The following is a 20,358-nucleotide window of genomic DNA, read 5'->3' as shown; positions in this document are numbered from 1 at the left end:
GCAGAGAAAGCTGGTTAATTATACCACATCCAATTTTTGTGATACTTCGGTCCTGAATTTTAGAGTGTGATATGGGAGTTAAGGAACTCGTATCTCGTTCCTGTCAATAATGTTTCCACGAGATGGTCAAACAGGGGGAAATGTGTCCTTGTCCATGGTCAATTTCTCAATCAAGGCACCGTCCACATGGAAAGGCTCTTCAGATGAATTATGAGTCATTCGATAATGGGCCACAGATGGGCCGACAACAGTGGGGGACCGCTAAAGGAGGGCTGTCGAGGCCTCCTGTTGGCTGAGTTTCCCTCTAGCGTGACCGACTTAGCCCGGGTTCGCATTTAGTGGCGTCAAGGCTGACCAAAGCCTCCACGGATTGGGCACCAGGCCATGCAGGCGAAGAACGACGCCCCCTCCAAGGCCCAAGGGGATGCCCAGGGCTCCCAGGGCAGCCCAGGCTGCACCTCCCGCTCCATCCACTCGCCCAACTCGTCCACCCACCGAAATTCTGAATTATAATCTTGCCTCGCCCCCCTGATGGATGCCTAGAACTTCCTTCTCTTTTTCTCTCTTCTCAACCCCTCCATCATTCACTTCTACAACGACATTACCGGTACCACTGCGCTTCACAAGAAATGGCGGCCTTCTGATCGTCTTCGGCTTCACCTCTTATCTCGCTCAGGCAAGATAGGACCAGTCACCATACCAGTCACTGCACCTATCCACTCTCGACTCACCTCTCCGTCACAGTCTCCTTCTGGAGTACCTGTGAACTACCGGCAGGACCTCGTCTTCGCTTCCAGCGTAACGAACTCTCTTCCTCCAACCGCAACCATTCCCGCGTTGGACTTCACATCCTTCACCACGGATCAACCGCAACAATGGCGTTCCTCAACCCCAAGTTCATCCACTGCATCGTCGCAGAACCATCAGCAGCACAACTTCAATCAGGACTTTCAGCTCTTCGCCGCTCCGGAGACCCCTCTCAGGATCTCTCAAGCCTCGCGTGCGCAGGCGATATCGAGTACAGCCCCTAATAGCCAACGACTAGCCCAGACTCGGCATCTCTCCATCAACAGCAGAGTGTCTCCAGTTCAGTCTATCTCGTCTCCATCTCACGGGCATCTCTACTCGTCTCCAAATCACCGGTCTTTTCCCAGTCTAGCATTGCAACACCAATCCCCTCAAGAGAAATACCTGCGCCAGCTTGCTCATTTGCAACGTCTGCCGCCTGTCCCTGCCTTTGACACAACCTCTGCTCCCCGCAGAAACTACTCGGTCCCCAACATCCCACAAGGTACTTACAAGGTCAGCCCGATTCTTCGGGCAAGGTCACTAACTGTACCATCAGGCGATATGGCTACCGCCTTCGACTCGATGTATCTCCCGGGAGGTGACTTTAGCGCCTCCCACGATGACTTCTTGGACCTCGGGCCCAACTTCCAGTCCAACCACTTCACTCCTGTCAACTCCGGGGTCAATGATGGCACAATTTCCCCTACTGACCTGTTCAAGGATGACGCCATGATCATGTCGGCTCCGCCATCCGCCGCTTTCCCTAACTTGAGCACTCCGGACTCGAGCTTCTTGGAATCTCCTGCTATGGCCAGCAGCGGTCTCAACACCTCCCCACTGGAAGATGGAGAACTTGATGCCACCTTGAACTTTGCCGAACTCGACGGCATGGTGCCACTCTTCCCTCAGAACAGCATGGATCAGTTCGCCTGCACACCATTAGCGACTGAGGCTTTTGTTAAGCCACCTTCGAGCGTTGTGAGCTCTCGACCAGTCTCCACTGTTCAAGAGACCGGTATGGTACGACAGAAGTCCTCACCAGGACGACCACCCTCTCAACCATACCATGTGCGCAAGCGCTCCGAGACTAATGGCGTCTCCAAGGCGTCCAAAGCCCGCAAGAGCTTGCCCGAAATCCACATCGAGAGCGATGATGACAAGGAAACAGCTAAGAGGAAGAAGAACACTGCCGCTGCTCGGAAGTCCCGTCAGCGAAAGCAGGAACATGCTGAGGCTGCTGAAGCTGAGATCCAACGTCTCAGGGCCATTATTTACCGCCTGGGAGCCGATCCTGACCTGGAGGGCATGTGAATGGGGGTACCAAAGGAAATGTATAATGGTTGGTGGTTGGGCTGAAGACTCGCAGGTGTATCTGCGTGGCCTTCTCTTTGACACAGAATTGGTGTCTTGCAATTGCAATCGGACGACAATTGAAGCTGTGACTGCCACCCTGGTGGTAGTTGCCGACACAGCAGCATGACGCTTGGGGTTGGGGTTTTATTAGGCTGAAGCCAGGAGGGCTGCCTCCCCACACCGCCACGTCACCTTTTCTTTATCTTGTTTATGATATATTGGGGCCACAGCGATTATCGGGTTGACTGCTCTTCCCGACGGTGGATGACGTTTACCCTCATCTTTACCGATATCGCTACGATTTCTTACCACTGGCGACAGTCGGACATCTTTCGAAGAAGGCACAACAGCAGGCTTTGAGTGATGTGAACGGCTTGTCATCACAGGTCTTCTGACTTTGTATTGAGTTTTATTGGCGATAGCGACGAAGCGGCTTTCTGACTGTCTCCTTTTTCGGTTCGGGTCTTGCAGAAGGAAATTTTTCTTTTATAGCAGGACCTTGCGGAAAGGATTGACTCGAGGCCTGTCTCTGCGTTTTTTTGAACTGTTTCTTCCGACACATGAACCATCACGGAGGGAACCCGCACTGAGCAGCGTGGGTTGAACGGGGATGTGTTCGTCCACTCTTTGATATTGTATGGTACAAATCTGCCGGGGCTTCTACAAGGACCCAAGGAGATGCCCTCCAATCCTGCTTCACAGGTGGAGGTATGAAAATGCAACTCAGTCACTTTACCCAGCTTTTGATATGTTCTCTTGAGTTGTTTTGCCCTGGATCTCTGGCTCTCTTCCTTCCTAGGCTACGTACATACCAGTTCTCTGTAGTTCTGTACTGCTCGTCTGTCTGAGCGAGCGAGCTACGAAGTTGTGTGTATTGGTTGGCTGGACGTGTTGGATGTATTTGGACGCAATCAGTAATACCTTACCTCCCTTCCTCTCTCCCTTCGTCGTGGACTCGTAGTTGAACTCGAACGGTGCCACACAAGTTGTACTTGGTAGTTTTTTCGATTCCTTCGCTGCTGGGTAAAGATCTGAACCTGAAATTCGAACTACTTCACCCAAGCCTACTTTTCAGAAGTACGAGGTACTTCTTGTTGTCGTCTACAAATGACGAGTGACAACGTCCAACCAAACACACTGCGCCGGTTCATTTGCAATTTCATGTATTAGCTATTACTATCCTAACGCTTGGTTCTGCTTTGCATGGTTCACTGGCAAGGTGTTCTGTTCTGTCTTGTTCCTGCTTTGCAATCATGATTCCTGTCAACTTGTCGGCCAGTTTCAATCCAATCTGTCGATTCCATTCAAAACTGTGAACATGAGACATGGCCACAAGATGTGCTCCGCAAGATTTCCCGCAGTGTCCGGCACCTCCCAAGAGCAGGTCGAACTAATAAGCCTTCCTTTTCTCTCACGATGGTATGCCTGTCATCCCTTGCCTTTTCCACCAACAACATTGTTTTCGGGGGTATCTCTTCTCGTAAGGACAAGACTTGCCTAAGTGGGTATCTGTACTGAAAGCACGAAACCAAGAAAACAAAAATCCACAATAACTCAAAAAACGACAAACAATTTCGATCTAGTAGTGCGTGGGGTATCCTGAAAGAGAGAAAATGCATAAGGAGTGATGTCCGAGTTTGTCGTCAATTGGCCAACATGACCTGGGTATCTCAAAAGATCGATACTGCAAAACAGGACGGACTGATGGAGATCCAACCGTGTCACGCTACCTCGAAACCACGAGGCCAGAGAGGCGAGAAGGGCTGCGAGGAGGTACCGCCGGAGGAGTGCTGTAAGTCTTCTCGTCCCACCACTTCTCGAATTCAACTGGACTAGACGCTCGAGACAGTCGAGATGGATGTGATAGAGATGTGCGTGGAGTTTTGTCTCTGACCTCGTCGGACCTTCAAGCCGTTGCCTTGACCTCTGGGGCCGTTGTAACCACCGCTTCTGGCGTCGACTGGATGGGTTCTGCGACAGGTTCGACGGGCTTCGCTTCGGCAGCTTCAGGGGCAACGGCGGGTGTCTCAGAGGCGGGTGCTTCAGTGGTGCTCGCGGCCGCGGGTGCGGCAGGTTCAGCAGGAGTCTTTTCCTTGGGGCCCTCAGACTTAATCGCTTTACTAGCGCGACGGACAAGCTGGCCAATGAATTTACCACCAGGAAGAGGAGACTTCTCCCGCTTTGGCTCGGCGACGGTGTCTTCGCCTTCAGTGGCCTCATGCTGCTTCTTGTTGAAGAAAAGGGAGGTGCGACGTTTGTTGTCGCGAGCTGGACGCTCCTCTGTAGCAGGAGTAGAAGTCTCAGCTGCAGCCTCGGTGGAGGCGGCTGGTTCCGTTGGCTCGGTGCTGGCAGCAGCAACGGGATCCTTCGCAATGGCTTCGGCAGCCTTTTCTTCTTTGGTTTCCTCCTTAGTCTCCTTCTTGCCTTCGAGCTTAGCTTCAGTCTTCTTGATGAAACTGATCAAGCCGCCCTTCTTCTCCGTCTTGGGGGCGGCAGAGGCCTCGCTGGCAGCTGCGGGTTCTTCAACTGGAGGAGTGGTTACGGTGTCGACTGGAGCAGTGACAGCTGCAGCGTCGATGGGCTTGTTCTCAATCGGCTCTTCAATCTTGGGAGCAGTCTCAGAGACTGGTGGGACATCGCTGGTTGTCAAAGCATCCTTCTCCGATTTCTCGGTGGTTGGGCTGCCTACGCGGTTTCTGAAGAGGTTGCCAAACACAGATCCACGCTTGCGGTTCTTCTCGGTTGGGCTGGAATCTTCCTTCTCCTCTTTCTTGTCAGAAGCGACAATTGGAGCTGGCACTGGATATGGTCAGAAATCATCAATCAACCTGGTGAGTGAGAAGACTTACCGGCACTTGCCGTCGAGGCTTCAACCGGCACCTCGGGAGTTTCTTTGGCGTCGTCCTTTGCCGGAACTTCTGGTTTCTCCTCTTTCTTTTCAACATGTTCTTCTTTCTTGTTGAGAAGACCACCGAAGATGCTACCACGCTTCCGCGACTGAGAACGTTCAGCGGCAGGTTTTGTAGTCTCCTCTGCGTCACCAGTGGTTGCATCAGCCGCAGCGGCGGCCGCAGCGGTCGAGGCATCAACCGACTTCTTGGGTTCTTTCGACTTGGAGCGGGAAGCCTTGACGGCAGCCGGAATGGGAGCAATTGCGGGTTTGGCTAGAGCTGCATTAGCTTAGGATCGCGCGTGGGGACAACGGGGCTTCCCAAGAGAGATGTTTATCCACTTACAATATTCTTCGACGTTCTTCTTGTAGCTTTCACTTGCAGTGAGTTCTTCTTTCAGGCTCTTGGCCTCTGCTGTTGCCTTTTCCAGTGCGGCGATCCAGCTATCCCGTTCCTTTGCTGAGGACGCTTCAAAGCGATGGACATGAGCCCCCGCCTTGAAAGAGAATTGAAGCCCTTCCTTCGTGATATTTGAGGCGTCAAACTACAAGCATTTGTCAATTGATGTTACCACGCTTTAGGTGACTCTGACACCTACCAGGTTGATGATGCCAGCAGGGGTTGCCTTATCCTCGACCCGCTTGGAGTAGAAGAGCAATCCCTTTCCTGTCTCGCGTGCCCATGCTGCATCAGAGTGCTTTGTATCCACCTTCTCGGATCGCAGGAAGTTGGTCAAGGACTCGGCGGTCGATGGTTCTTCTTGGAACCAGAAATAGTGTTTGCTGAAGATGAATTTCCTACACCCCACCAGTCAGCTATGTTATCTGCAATTGGATCTCTCGGTATAGGCATACTTGAAGAAGGTAGGCTCCTTGTATCCTAGCACACCCTCCGATGCAGGGACAATCTCAGCAGCAGGTTCATCCTTTTTGACCTCCTCCGTTGCAACAGCAGCGGGCTCTTCAGCGACTGCAGGTGTAGCCTCGGTGGTGTCGGCAGGAGCAGCAGCCGCCTCTGTAGGTTCGGCAGTGGTCTCTGTCTGTTCGGGAACAACCTTGGACGGCTCGACAACTGGTGTCTCCTCGACGGGTTTGGGAGCTTCGACAGACATGTTGCTGGTTTGGTTGAGGGAAGTGTGTTTCGATTGTGTGATGTCAAGTAGGTTGTTCAAGAAAGTAACAACTTGAATGAGGGAGAGAAGGTCAAGAAGAATACTTCGGAGCGAGAATTAGTTCCCTGAAGAATAAGTGGGTATTGAGAATTTGATCAAAGGGAGAAATTGACAATGGCAATCCAGGACCACGAGGCTTTGGGCCGGCAGTCACGTTTCAGGGAAGGGATTGAAGAAGAATTGGTGGGAGGAGATTTGAAGAGGATGGGTTTTGTATGAGAAGCAGGAAGGGATTGGTTTCCAGGAAAGATGAAGGGAGCGAGATTGACAACAGGCTGGCAAAAGGAGTGGTGTGAGATGGGATGCGTCTAGTTTTTGTCTTGTCTCTATCGCTCAAGTTCGATTTGTTTGGGGCTGGCAACGGGCTCTCTTGGGCGGCTCCAGTCACGAAGGCTGCGCAGGGCGCTTACCAGGCAAGGAGATTTGAAGGCGGCCCTAGGCAACGCGCTACCACTGCTGACTCCACCTGTGTTCGCCTTTAACCAACACTAGCTGACCAGGCCCTGGTTGCTGTGAATAATTTGGTGGAGAAACCTGTAGCCTCCCCTAGTCCTTCCCTAGCCACTCCCATGCTAGCTGCAGCACAGACTGACTACTGGTACTAACCTGCGGGTTGCCTCCGCCATTTCTGCTGCCGCCCACATGTCTCCCAGGAAACAAAATCACATCCAACGTTGTGCGATCAATCGATTGACGACGGTTTTTCATTAGTTACCGGGCCTCAATGTGCGAGAATGCGCGGAATCCCTCAACAACCAAAGCACGCAGTGTACCGATTGAGAAGAGATTCACCACTGCCGTCAGCAATCGGCAGGACCATTGACCTGGCTTTTGCAAACCAAGTCCACGCCTTCTTTTCTGACGCCAAGAGGACCTCCTGCAGCGACTTCAGGCTCTCAAACACCAAGTCACGCAGTCTTTTCCGAACTTTGTGTGTGTGAAGGGCGTTGCGAAGCCAATCAGGCGACAAGACACGTCTTGACAGATGCCATAATACTTTCCGCCACGGGGCGCACCCACCCTTGGATCAAATTCTCCCTTTCCACGAGAAGATCTACAAGTCCATGTACGAATACGCTCGCTATAGAACCAGGAAGAACTGCTCGAATAACGAGACGACTTCTGATTCCCCTCACCGCCTTTGATGCGCTCAACCCTCCCTCGATAGCATACTCAAGAGGAGCAAAGAGCATGGCACCCGTCTGTGTGACTCATATGAGGATCTCCGATAACCTTGGACTTTAGAGGACAAGACATGGTCATCTCACTGGTACCAAAAAAATTGGTTGTTGGTCATGCGACCATCAACCGGACACCTGCATAAATGACGTGCCTCGTGCATCCGTCACATGCTCTGGACGAATCCTTGGATACCTGTCAACCTGTGCAGCTCGGTGGCCGATCCGATCACCTTGTTTGATAATCGCAATGGGCACCTCTATGAAAGTAAGAACTGTTCCATGTTCTTCCATCAGCAGGAACCTGACAACGAGGATTGGCCACGGCCAACATTAGCCAAATGTGCCCATGCTCTGCCTCTGTCCCTTTCAGGAATCCGAGGCATATACTAGTGCAAAGGTTCTTCAGTTCGCCGTGCGCCGCAGCATCACGCAGTGCAGGCAAGACCTTGATCCCTTGACTTACCCTCTCTTATTCTGCGACCTTCTTGTTCCGTCGATCCGATTTCTTCGTTCAATAGCATCATCTCTCTCCTCGGAGCGGATGTCACGTACACGTTATCATTTCCCGGCACTATTGCGAAAAGTAGTATTGCTCAATCATAGGTGGTCATGGCGTTGGTGTCGATCTCGATATCTTGGAGACTTTGAAAAAAGCTCTGATCCAGATCACCAATCAATCAATCTGGCGGGGCTCACCAGTCGAGCAGGTCTTGCAATTTCGAAACCCATCTCCACCAGCGAGAAGGAACGGCGCGACGTGATCTCCATGCAGTAGTCCAGCCCCATTACCCCTCAGGGGGTACCCAGGCCCAAGCCTGAAACAAGCTGGAATACTCCCTTTAAGAGTGTCCCAGCACATGCATGGTTTGCAGCCTCGGTACCAACTTACTGAGTGTTTGTAGGGCCGGGTTCCTTTTCGGTAGGACGCTGTCTCAGTTCTCCTATCTTCTCAGTTCGGTTGAGTCAAAAAAAAAGTATGCATCTATCCAGGGCTCACAGTTACCGGACATTCGAATCGAGTAACCGAAAAGTAACCCCAACCCTTCTGTCTCACGAGGACCGAATACTCCTTTGGATCTCGCGAGATTCGAGACGCATCCGAGCCACCAACACAAGTATCGTTGAGAGAAGCTCCGCCCAATTACGCCTACCTACTCGGTACTCGTTTCTAGTCGACCCTACTCCGGAAAAGTACAAGGACGAGTATCCTACAGTTGGTCCAAGCTGAGACCCTAACACGCGCGACCTGCGACCGTGGTGGACTCGGAGATATGTTGGTACTCGTTACTTGCTCCGAAAGGCTCTCTTTATCTATGGAGTATAGAGTATGGAGCCCCTGATCTCCATCGGTTAAATAATGCGCGACGGAGTATCGCCTGCCTTGCCAGCCAGACACTTGCACCGTGATACGCCAGGGTTGGTTGGACGCGAGGCGATGAAGGGAGACGTGCGTCGTGGGTACATACATACAAGCTCCAAGCAGATGCTCGGTTCGAAGTAATTAGTATCAAACTGATCTTGTCTTGCAGGGTTAAAGTACCTACTCGGTTAAAGTACAAGGACAAATCTTCCGAGGCGAGGACGGAAAGATTTCTACCTACTCCATGTTGCTACTCGTACCTCGTACTCACGGGTAGATACTAGATAGATGCTGGGTACGAGGCATGTACCGATAATTACTCGTAGATACCAACATCCTTCCTTACCAGTATCTTGAACAAGTATCTACTATTTGTATGTGTGAGGAACTCCATACCCCGTGCTCGATATTCGGATCAGGCTACGACATGGTTTCAAGCGCATCGAGCAACTAGTACTCATACTCATACTCATATGTTTGACGTCCTCAAAAGCTGAGCTATTGGACACTTCGATGGGATGATTCCAAATCCTTTATTACTTTGTTGTTTTGACAATTCGCTCAAAACTTTTGACGGCCTGGACAGCCTGTACCTACCTACCTATCCGTAAACTCCCCTACCTGAAATGGCCAAGTATATACCGGTTACAGATTTCTGTGCTCTGCCAAATTTCAACACTGTACTGTCGACCGACACAAAGGCACGGAAAATGACTGACTTCTCGACGCTGGCCGAGTTTGTCTCGCTTCCCTTGATACAAATCGTCCTCTTCAAATATGTGCTGTGAAGCCTTTGCAACCCAAACTACAATTCTCCCTTCAACCCGCTGTCGTCAAGACGTACGAAGTCACAGCATCCATCCTTTCCTTGGTCAATTTGAGACTGATAACGAGCAGTTCTTGGGCCACATCTGGATCCCGGGTCTGCATATCATGCCATCGTTTTGCATCAAGTTTCCATGTGACGCAGTCCTTCTCTGCAATCATCGTGGCAGTGCGTGATGTTTGGGAGAAAAACGGTAGCTCTCCACATGGCCGTCCAGACACGATCAGTTCCGAGTATCGACCCTGTGGCAAGTCGTAATCACAGCGCAGAATGCCTTCTTCGAGCAAGTAGAAGCCGTCTGGGAGATCTCCAACCTTGAATAACACCGAGCCTTTCGGGTAAACAACCCTTTCAAAGTATTTCATGGCGCGATACCAAAAATCCTCCGTCTTTTCGGAGAGGTCCGCGAAAATCTGTAGCATCAAAGGCAGAGGTTGCTTGAATGATTGCCACTTGGCCGAAGTTGACGTCTCCTCGTCCAGAGTACTCTGAGCAACTTGATGAAGATGATTGCGTCTCGGGGAACTGCCCATGAATTCTGCCTTGTACGATGACGAAAGCTCTTGAGGCCGGGTTCGAGGCATATCGAGATGCCCTCCTATCCGCCTTGGGCGTCGCTGCTCTTGTTGACGATATAGGGCGGTCAATAGTTTGTTCTCGCAGTGCTCCAGTGCCACATTTAGATCTGGGAAGATCTGAACATGGGACTCTGCCGCAAACAGACCAACATTACGGAGAGCTTGTCCAACCTCGCCATCAACGTCGAGGCTGCTCACGATAAGCTCGACTCCGCGCTTTTGCAGAAGGCGATTGATCCTGGTGAACGCCTCTGCGGCAGAGAAATCAATGCCGTTGATCTGGGCCATGTCCAAGATGAGGAACCTCAGAGGACGGTCTCTAAAGGCATTTTCCTCCAAAAGCGCTCGAATTTGGTTCTCAACACCGACAATCGTCCCAAAAAACAAATATCCTGCCAGTCTGAGTAGAAAGATCTGTCTGCCTGTCTCTCGCAAGAACTTGAGTTGAACTGGGGGTCGTCGGACGAGAGATCTGGCAACTTGTCCGGAGTATGTAGCTCTGATAGCTGTCCTTCGCGACGTCTGTACAACAAAACTCAAGGCAGCAAGCAAGATGCCCACCAGGATCCCAACAACAAAATCCCACACTCCCATCGTGACGACAATGATCAGGATCGTAGCATACTCAAGCTTGTGGACTTTGCCCCATGTTCCGACCAGAGCTTCTTCCAGTAGCTCTATGCCTAGGAGGAAAATCAAAGCACCAACCACCATAATGGGAATGTATCCGATGATAACTGGGCCGGCCAAGAGAATACCGACAGTGCAGCCAGCCAGCATGAGCCCTGCGAGACGGTCATTACCACCACTATCCATGAACAGCAGACTGTTGGTATATACAAGGTAGTTCTGCACACTTCCAAAGAGTCCACTGAGGCAGTTGGACACACCATGTGCAACCAACTCCCGGTCGACGTTCAAATTATCCTCGCCGGTAGATATTCCCAAAGCGGGTACGTTGATTGGTACATGTAAGACGCCGAAGAATGTCAGGGCAAACATGGCTGGGATGGTGTCGGCAAGAGCTCCCCAATGGACCGCGTTGAAGTCGTACAAAGTATAGAAATGATACCAGGGGTTCCCGGCTGGTGGTGGATCGAAGACCCAGCCTCCCGTATGCAGGGTGTCCATTGAAATGTCCAAAGCAGACTTGAAAAAGTAGAAAATTGCCGCAACCGAGATGAAGTAGCCGCCAACCAACAGATTTGATTTTACAAAGCGTTGTACAATGAGCAAAGTGATGGCAAGTAACAAGGGTATGGTCCACAGGGCGATTGTATCGCTTCGGAACAGCTGCTTGAGGGTGTTAAGATTGTACTCCAGATTTCCAGGTAACCGAGCAGAGACCTCGATGCCAGTAGCAACAAGAAACCAGCCGACACCCCCAATGCAGCCAATGAGAATATGGCGCGGGAAGAATCCAATCAACGATCCTAGCTTGCAAGCTCCCATGAGGAAGAACACCACTCCAGTCAAGACGGAGCTGATAGCAAAGGACAGTATAGTGGTGGCAAGGACGGCTTTAGGATTCTGGTCCCCCACCTTCTGGAGTATGGTAAAGGCCATCTTGTGAAAAAAGGGGACCACCTCGATCATTTCGGACCCAATGCCACCTCTGAAGATTGAGCCGCCAGAGGAATACACGACCTGGGCCACAATGGTGCTGACATAGAACATGGCAATTCCATCCGAGCCGAGGCCGTCGAATATTTCGTTCCCCAAGGGAAACAAAATCATGCCGTAGGAGAGAGCATCGAGAATGTTCAAGAGTAAACCCAGGAACACCGCTGGTAGGAGACTGACCGGATGGACAATGGCTTCCCGGTATATGGCACGGGCACTCCACGTTTTTGGATGAGAGAGTGTATAAACACACGACCGAACTCTTCTCGCAGAGGCTCTGCATTTGTGGATGATCCCACCCTTGTCGGCGCCATACTGCCGCTCGATATCCGGATAAAGGCCATATTTTGTAGGATCTGTCCGCCGGTCTCCAATGAGGGCTGTATGCTCATCTGGTTGACTAGGCTCAGGCCTGCTCAACGATAGGGGACGATGCGACATTGTCTTGTCGGTGCCATTCGTGTGTTGCTGGTGCTCCTCCTCTTGACTGATAGAATTTTGTATCATTGCCGTTAACTCGGACACAGCGGGATCGCCGGGTTGGTCCTGGTCCGACCCTGCTGGAGTCACCGGCTCGGAAACTTCTTCGATGACTTCGGGGTAACCATCGTCAGAAGCGGCTGAGGAAGACGGCGGGGAGGTTCCAAGGTGAGAGGTGGTCTCGGAGAGAGCAAAGGCAGCAAGCTCTGCAGTCTGGTCTCGTAGGCCAGCGGACGAAGAATACTGAGCTGGGTCTAGCTGGCCATGAAATGAACGGACGTAGAAAGACCTCGCAGGAGTTTTCTCTGCGGCTTGGCTGGACGTAGAGCTGGCTCGAGGGCGTTCGATCCAGGGACGGTCGGAAACGGCCAAAGGACTGCTCTCTTCGATGCCCTGATCACTGTGAGATGCCTTAAAGGGGGAGCTGGGCATCGGAGCTGGTCGGCCCTTTGAGAAGTTGGAACTATGGCGGGCATGTTGTTTGCTCGAAGAGGTCGACATTTTTAGCTGCTCATAAGGATATCATGTTGTCCCGCACTTCACATGCAAAACTCCACTACTAGTGCCCGGCCCTTTCCAAAGGATGACACGCACAGCAGGACTGGGCCTGAGGAATAGACACTACCTATCCCAATTCGCGAGGACTAGTCGGTAGCCTGTAGTTCTCCCTCGTGTGACGCGAGACAGGCAGGCAATGAGGAATATAGAGCGGGACGAAACAAGCAAGATGCAGTTCTTGTCGTCGCAAGCTCGCTACTCGTGTTCCGGATGGAGGTAACTGTGTGGATTCCTGTGGACTTTGACTCGGGAGCGGCCTTGTAGGCTTGTCCCTGTAAACGACCTGGCTCTTGCAACTTTAATCCATAACCATGTCAGCTGTTGGAAGTAAAAAAATTTTCTTCCCTCCCAAAAATTTCCTTTTTACAGGTCAGTGGAGACGGGAGGCAAGAGGGCATGGCGGGGCTGAAGAACGAGGATCAGGGCTTGGTTCTTGGAGGCTTCGAAGCTAGTGGCGGAAGGTCTGGAAAGTGATGGAGAGTTTGATGCGATTGAAGAGACTGAAACTGTAGCTAGACCATCCACTAGCCCACTGAGGATTTCAAGATTCGTGAGGAGGAGGAAGGGAAAGAAAAAGTCCTTGTAACCCTCGAATACGAGTAGAAGGATGGAGCACCTGAGGCGATGGTAGCACTGCGAAAGGTACTCGGTAGTAGAAATTGGGAGTGGATGAACAGGCCATTGGATGCTTAATTCTCCCACTGTGCCTGGGGAGTTCCCCTCCTAGAGCTCCAACCACCTGTGCACAAGTTCAATGGGCGCTGTAGGAGAGATGTATGCACATCATTCGACTGTTTTTTCCCTCATCATGATCCTCAAAAACATCAACGGCCAACCTTGCTCCACCTCGCCGCTATGGATTGGTAGGACAAGACCCAGCCTCTCTGCCCAGGTATGTTCTTGTAGTCTATGGTCTGATGTTGGTTGTGACGTCCTGATCTTCTCCAAGCAGGACTTAATTACCCCGACTCTACATGGAAAAGTCATACTGAGTTAGACTTCTTTCAGACCTCCGCACCCCGGTTGATGCCACAGACCTTCCAGTCAAACGACCAGCCTCTTCTTGGTAAGAGTTCCACAAGCTGCTCCTCTCTTCGGCAAACATCTCAGCGACTTCCATCGGCGCCTTGACGCAGATCACGAATAATGTCCGGTTTATGAAACTGTGACAGATCAAGCTCGCCCTGGTGCTCGCGTTGCACTAGCTACTGGAGGTAGATGACGTTGCGAGGTTCTTGTACTAGAGGGTTGGGGTATTTCCACAAGGCTGTGTCGAGAAGAACCACAAACACGTCGAGGGCCGGGTAGTGGGAAACGTCGAATGACGAAGCCAGTAGAACGGTCCTGGTCTAGAGAATACGGCCACCATCCGCCATATAAATCGACTTACCAGCCAGTGTATCCTTCGCGGTCCCCCTGATCGCTTTGACTGACCGCTGAATTTCTGCATAGGATTCAGCGTCCCAGCGCTTGGAGGCAGTTTGCTGGGAAGCACTCTCGTCTCGCAGTCGATATGACGAGATCTACTGATACTTCTGGCAGAACACAATTCCACGTACTGGAAGAGATTCCACATCCGCACCAATAAATTTGCTGTGCCAGTACTTTTTCCCATGCGGAGCGAAGTCTCACCTGTGAAAAGTCCAAAAGTCCCCGTAAAACCGGTCAAGTGCGGCTGAATTCTCTGAGCAAAATTATGAAGCAAGGCAAGTCAATTGTCGTTGTAGTCATTGTTGTAAGGATGCCATGCGTCCACAGAACGGGTCGTCCAGGGCTCATTGCTCTTCTTTGGCAATGCGGGAAGACAAACCAAAGCAGCACCTATGTCTACCACCAGCGAGGAATTGAGTCTCATGTCGCGAGGCAGCCACGTGCAGATGCGTCCTTTGATCCGGTCGGGTGGTCGGCCAGTCGCTTCTCGACCACATCCATTCCTCGTTTTGACAGAGTAACATCGAAGTACTGTAAAAAGGCCGGCTGGCAATCTTGAATTAACAGTCACAGAAGTTTTGTTTAGCTTCATCGAGAAGCTACAACGGCCTCCGAGTTTGACGATAGGTATCGATCAATGCTGAACTCAGCATCTCCAGCGAACCTTGATTTCTCAATAGTAACCACTAGGGAGTTGGTCCTGCGTAATTCCCGATAAGCACTGATAAGGTCCAGCGTTGGGAAATGAGAAGAGGGTTCAAAAGGTCTCTCTGTACCCGAGTTACGAATCCTCATAGATAAGAGGTTTTCCGTCGAGATAAAAAAAACGGAACGTTGAGACGACGCCATTCAGAGGCCAATGATCTAGAATGACATGTGCGTTTTTGTCTGGCATATGCAAAACTACTTGCGACTTGCAGAAAGAAGTTTTTAATGACGCAACATGCTTCAAACCGAATTTGGTATGGGCGGAGTGAGGGAGGCACTGGAGGGGTTGGTGGTGCATCAGTGGGGTATATTAGTTTCCTTCTTCCTTGGGGAAGCGAATTCAGCAAATGAGAATACCTATCTTGCGAGACTTTGCCTCGCGTAGCCATGCCGGCCATGAGACATGAGCACATGACAAGGAGTATACGGTGTAAGCCAACGATATCCCGGTCAAGCACGGTGTACGGTATGTATGTTTGGAGAGATTGTCACATTTTGGAGCAGTCAGTCAGTGACAGACAAGGTCAGGGGTTTTTAAAACTGCATATTGCGAAAAAAGAAGGGCCAGGCCATATCCCTTGTCCTTGTCCTTGTCCTTGCTCGTGAGGGGTTTCTTCTCATCGCTCATCCAAAAATGCTTTGTTCCCGAGGGAATGATGATTAGGAAAAGGCAAAAGCAATACCACTCACGACTCGTCAGAATGCTCCTTACTCGACGACTCCTCTTCTTTAGCTTACGGCATGTCGCATGGACCTGGGGCAAGATAGTGAACGGAGTAAGGCCGAGCAAGTGCCATGCTTCGTACCTCACTTGCACAGTTGTTGGACTTGCAGCTCTGGCATTTTCTTCCGGGCCATGTAGTTGAAAGTAGGTGCTTGGTAGCGCGACGTTAATCCTGGTGGCCCTAGCAGCCCTAGCAGCCTAGTAGCCCGGTGGTGCCCCCTCCCTCCCAAAGGCCCCGTCTAGCCCATCAGCTTTGGGGCCCTAATGCCGCAAACAGCAGTGAAGGGCTCCTATCTGGAAAACTGCCACACTGCTCGCGTGCCCCTTCCTCCCTCTCTTCTTGCCATGTCCCGTCTAACCGAAAGTCAATCCTGCCCCATCGGCGATTTCTACCTCGCTGGGAGCATCAACCAAGGAACTCGCAAATTACTTAGAATACAGTGCTGTAGTGTACATTAGATGCATTGCATTCCCATAGCAAAAGGTACGGCCGTGACAGCGCAAAAGAGGAGGCTAGACCTGAAGCCTCTTTAACACCATGAGATACCCAACCTGTCGCCCCGCTCCTGCCGAACAGAACCCGTGGTGCATGACCTTTCCGGTCTTATCCTGAACGCCCTTCATAATTGCAGACATATAAACAGAACCAGTGCAAAGCCAATGATAAAGGCGGCTGTTAGGCCGCTGATCAGACCCCAAATCAAATTACGGCGTAGGTGTGACTCGTGCACTGTCATCAGCGAGTCCGAGTCGGATGATTCGACCGAAGCTGTCTCTTCATCAAACAGTAGTGGCGTCGTCTCGCCTGGAGGCCTTTTGCCTCCAGTGAGAGACTTTAGCGGCCACCAGGACCTCAAGGCTCCCCACGCCTTGGACAGCACAGGAAAAGTAGGCTCATTTGGATCAACGTAGATTACGTATGAATCCTGCGGATTGACATCGGAGTCGCCATCATCAAACTCGTTCCAATATCTGGCTCGAGGTGGACTTGGCCGAGGCACCACAATCCGTGCTCGCTTCCGTGCTCTTTTGCTCGAGGGAGATTTCGATTCCACGGGACAAGTTCCTTCCTCGATGGGTCGGGCCTCATTGGACGTGATGGATGATTGTCCACGGGTGGTTGTGGAGAAGACACTGTCTGCATGGCCTTCACTCGAGGAGGGGCCCGAAGACAATCCACTAATATCGGTAGCACTGACCCTAAGTCGATTTGTCGTCTTGAGTCGGAAGAAGTGGGTTGCCTCACCAACACTGGGGAGGGGTAGCCTGGTGATGTCTTGCTCCACGAGTGATTGCCATGGTGATGGGGGAAGGTCGTTTAGTGCTGTACGAATGGCCATGTCTTCAAGAGTAAAACCATGAATTCGATATGCCAAATGCGAGTCATCCAACGCGCGAACGAGGGCAGGGGTCCGTGCAAATTCCCACCGGATATGCAGGGTGGCATATGGGAAGGTCTTGCTGGTTTGGGGCAACGGTTGTAATTCACCGAGGAGATCCATGTCCACTGAACCAAAAGAGATCGCAGTATCGAGAGTCGCCCAGTTCGCGACATCGGCAGTGTTGGTCATTCCAGAGTAACGCGTGCGGTGTGTTTGAACTTCAGCCAAGGGTTTGACATCTCTGTGCTCAACAAGATATTGCCGAACCGTGGTGGCCTCTTTGGAACCATTTGTAAGAGGCGCGTCCCGGTCTAGGGCAACACCGAGGTCTTCGCGGTCGATGAGAAGGGTTCTTTCACCAGACGAGGTAGGGGAGAGTCCTGCAAGCGTAACTGCGGCGTCCTTGTTACGGGTCCAGTACGCGCTAAGGGCTATCTTCGAGGGTCTGACCGAACTCTGATCCTGAACAAACCTCTGCGCATTATCAAAGAAGACCATGTGAGTTATATCGCTATTGGCGGTATTGAAAGATGTACTTCTCCGTGATACTAGTGATCCTTCGGAGCCCTTCCGTGAGGGAGTCTTTGAGACAGAGTCATCCTTCTTCATGTACCGCTGGACGAGAGCCCGGGCTTCATCGAGGTTGTCTGGGTGAACCCAATAGAAAGCACTACCAGCCGCCTCGCCATAGGGGACGGTCATGAGTGCAGCATCGAAGGCCGGCGGACTCTGGTTCAGAGCACTATTGATTTTAACAATAGGTGACCGTAGGCTCGACGGCGTGGTTCTGTGTTGTTGTTGACCGGAAAGTTCTTCTTGGTGATGCCGTGAATATGTCGGAGTGGCCAGTTTCTCGGTCAGGATAGATGTCAGTTCAGCCAGTTCTTGAAGATAATCCGAATAGTCTGTCTGCAGTTGGTTGGAGGAGAAGACCTCAACATCCATGCGAGTCTGCAATGTGGTGGAACCTGTCCATTTCGCATACTTTTTAAGGATCTTGCGGAAAGCGATCTTCTGTGCAGAAGCGTAGCGGGCGACCTTTTGGATGAGATCGCCGAGCTCTTCGCATTCCTGCGTGAGTCTTCGATACTTGCGGCTCCGGATACCGGCGACAGCATTGACGTCTGAAGCCTTTTCATCGCCGATAGTCCGGAGGGCGGCGACCTGCTTTTTGAGCGAACTCAGTCTTCGGTCAATTTCGCCCCGTTTCATCCGCAGGAACAGAGCGACATTATCGTACTGGTCCTGCAGATAATCAAGCAGGACCTTCTCCGTTTCCTCCCACCGACTTCTGCCTTGCACAGGAATTTCAACAGGGCCGGTCAAATCGGCGGACGTTCGTTGTTTGATGAGCTGCTTCATGCCATTGTAGTTAAAGTTGTAAGGAGCCCATTCGGGAACCGACCTCTGGTAGAAACTGTCACCAAACTTCATGGTGATTGCTGGCACCCGCGGTCGACCGGGAAAATCGGTTCAGCGTCGACGACTTGCGAGGTTGTGCGTCTGTGGCTGTTACAATCGCCCCGAGGTGGCAGTTGGAGCACATATATTTTCCCCTTTTCAAATGACCAGTGCTGATGGTTTCATGGGTATGAGGGAGGTGGGACGGAGACAAGGTAGACAGGATTTTTGGGTGGGGAATACCAATGGGAAGAGAGACTGAAAGAGAAATAACTGGTTTAGCACGAGCAGAAACAACAAAAGGCAGATGGATTATTTACTGAACTCTGATGGATGGACGGGATGGGATGGGATGGATACCTTTGGGAAGAGGAGAAAGTATTAGAGAGCGAGTGGCCAGACCTTGCCAGAAGCTAGCCTCCAACATTTGATATCCTGGCAAGCCTGGGCAGCTGGAGCTGACTACGAGGCCCTACTCGGTACCTTGTTCCTGGTGCCACTCTCCCTCCTAGTAGTTACTCATATCTCCGCCGTGCAGACGCCTGTGGATCCTTATCCTTCGAGCTCCGCCTCTAAGCGTCTGTTCGCAAAAAGGAAAACCACTGGTGCCGTCGCCAGATTCTCGGAACTCGCACCACCAGCAGTTAGATAAAGTTTCGTCAATTGTTCGACTACCATCAGGCCTTATTACTGTCTATCATTAAAAAACCATAATAGGATCTCCTCTCTTAAAAGGAACATGTTTCCCAGCTCCATCATCCGCAATCATCTGAGTCTGGGCGGCAACGGCAAGCACCCTGATTGATTGGACACTTGGCGGCCGGTTTCACTTGGAACGTCGAGAAACTTCTGTACGAGTAGCCATGGCCCACGGTGCACCATGGGATAAAATCTTTGCATGGAACGTCATGACGTACAGCAGCAACTGTAACCGCACGCCTCTCGGACGTCGATACTCAATTGTCAATTGCCCCTCACCATAAACGGTCGCTTGCATACTGTGCCACCAGTGTCTTCGATTAGCTTTTGACAGTGATACTCCCCTCTCGTTCTTGTCCTAGCACAACTCCATCAGCAAGCACCTACCTGGTAAGCGTGGAAGCGGGCAAATTGGTATTGGAGAGGGAAAATTTCTTCCCCGAGAGACATCTTTGGGGACCCAGCCACGCTAATAATGAATGCTTGAACACCATGTGAAAGTCTCGAAGCCTGCATAAATCAGTGGTGCCTGCCCCTCTCCTCTTATCCCCTGTATTGCTTGATACATTGTCTAGGGTTGCGTCAATAGCTGAACGAATCATTTTTATGACATGCGCCCTGCCAATATCCGGGAGCCGCGCTCGTCTGGGGAGTGGCCTGTGCGTGTCCTCGAGGTCAAGGTGGCTGGGAAGGGTGATAATTGAAACTTTCTTACGGAGTAGTCCGTAATAACGACGCCGTAACAGGTAGGCAAGTAGCAAGTAGGTATTAACCAATGCCGCCACCAGCCGGTAAAGATGAGCTGCGGACAGTGCAGAAGAGGGTTTCAGGGCAATGCCAGAAGAGCTGGGGGTGCTTACTCGTACCTCTCTCATACCCACCACAGCCTTTGTAAGCCCCCCAAATACCTTCCTGAACCACAACTCGTCCAACCACAGTAGGTCCCGCCCGAGCGCCGAATTTACGAGGTGCCAAAAAAGTCGAATTATCAATACGAGCGCTTAGTTAAAACCTTTGCCCTGCGAGCATCTTCAGCGCCTCCACTGCCCGTACTGGCACTCCGCTTTCCAAATTTTCTCAAGCCCTCTCTCCCAGACACTTCGTCACCCATTCCCACTCGTTCCGTACCACCGTACCTACCCACACCTCCAATCTTCACCTTCTCGGGAAACCTTAACTCCTAAGGAACGAGTACGCTAGTGA

General features: G+C 51.5%; 4 protein-coding genes across 4 annotated transcripts; 1 reads left to right on the top strand and 3 right to left on the bottom strand.

Annotated features, from left to right (window-relative positions):
* Nucleotides 1-875: 875 nt before the first annotated feature.
* AYO21_01948 (hypothetical protein) lies at nt 876-2,100 on the top strand (the record flags this gene model as incomplete). The annotated part of the gene is made up of 3 exons (XM_022651929.1): nt 876-1,018; nt 1,074-1,291; nt 1,346-2,100. 3 exons carry the CDS (start codon nt 876-878, stop codon nt 2,098-2,100), a joined length of 1,116 nt encoding a protein of 371 aa, XP_022515673.1.
* Nucleotides 2,101-4,048: 1,948 nt separating this feature from the next.
* AYO21_01947 (hypothetical protein) lies at nt 4,049-6,144 on the bottom strand (the record flags this gene model as incomplete). The annotated part of the gene is made up of 5 exons (XM_022651928.1): nt 4,049-4,941; nt 4,992-5,306; nt 5,379-5,577; nt 5,632-5,830; nt 5,888-6,144. 5 exons carry the CDS (start codon nt 6,142-6,144, stop codon nt 4,049-4,051), a joined length of 1,863 nt encoding a protein of 620 aa, XP_022515672.1.
* Nucleotides 6,145-9,564: 3,420 nt separating this feature from the next.
* AYO21_01946 (hypothetical protein) lies at nt 9,565-12,753 on the bottom strand (the record flags this gene model as incomplete). Its single annotated transcript, XM_022651927.1, has 1 exon — nt 9,565-12,753. The coding sequence occupies one exon, from the start codon at nt 12,751-12,753 to the stop codon at nt 9,565-9,567; it is 3,189 nt and encodes a 1,062-aa protein (XP_022515671.1).
* Nucleotides 12,754-16,293: 3,540 nt separating this feature from the next.
* Nucleotides 16,294-18,489, bottom strand: AYO21_01945 (hypothetical protein; the record flags this gene model as incomplete). The annotated part of the gene is made up of 1 exon (XM_022651926.1): nt 16,294-18,489. The coding sequence occupies one exon, from the start codon at nt 18,487-18,489 to the stop codon at nt 16,294-16,296; it is 2,196 nt and encodes a 731-aa protein (XP_022515670.1).
* Nucleotides 18,490-20,358: the final 1,869 nt, after the last annotated feature.

Source organism: Fonsecaea monophora (assembly GCF_001642475.1).
Source record: "Fonsecaea monophora strain CBS 269.37 chromosome Unknown Scaff8, whole genome shotgun sequence".
Classification (NCBI taxonomy): domain Eukaryota; kingdom Fungi; phylum Ascomycota; class Eurotiomycetes; order Chaetothyriales; family Herpotrichiellaceae; genus Fonsecaea; species Fonsecaea monophora.
The sequence above is the reverse complement of the archived record's forward strand: the minus strand, read 5'-3'. Positions and strand labels throughout refer to the sequence as shown.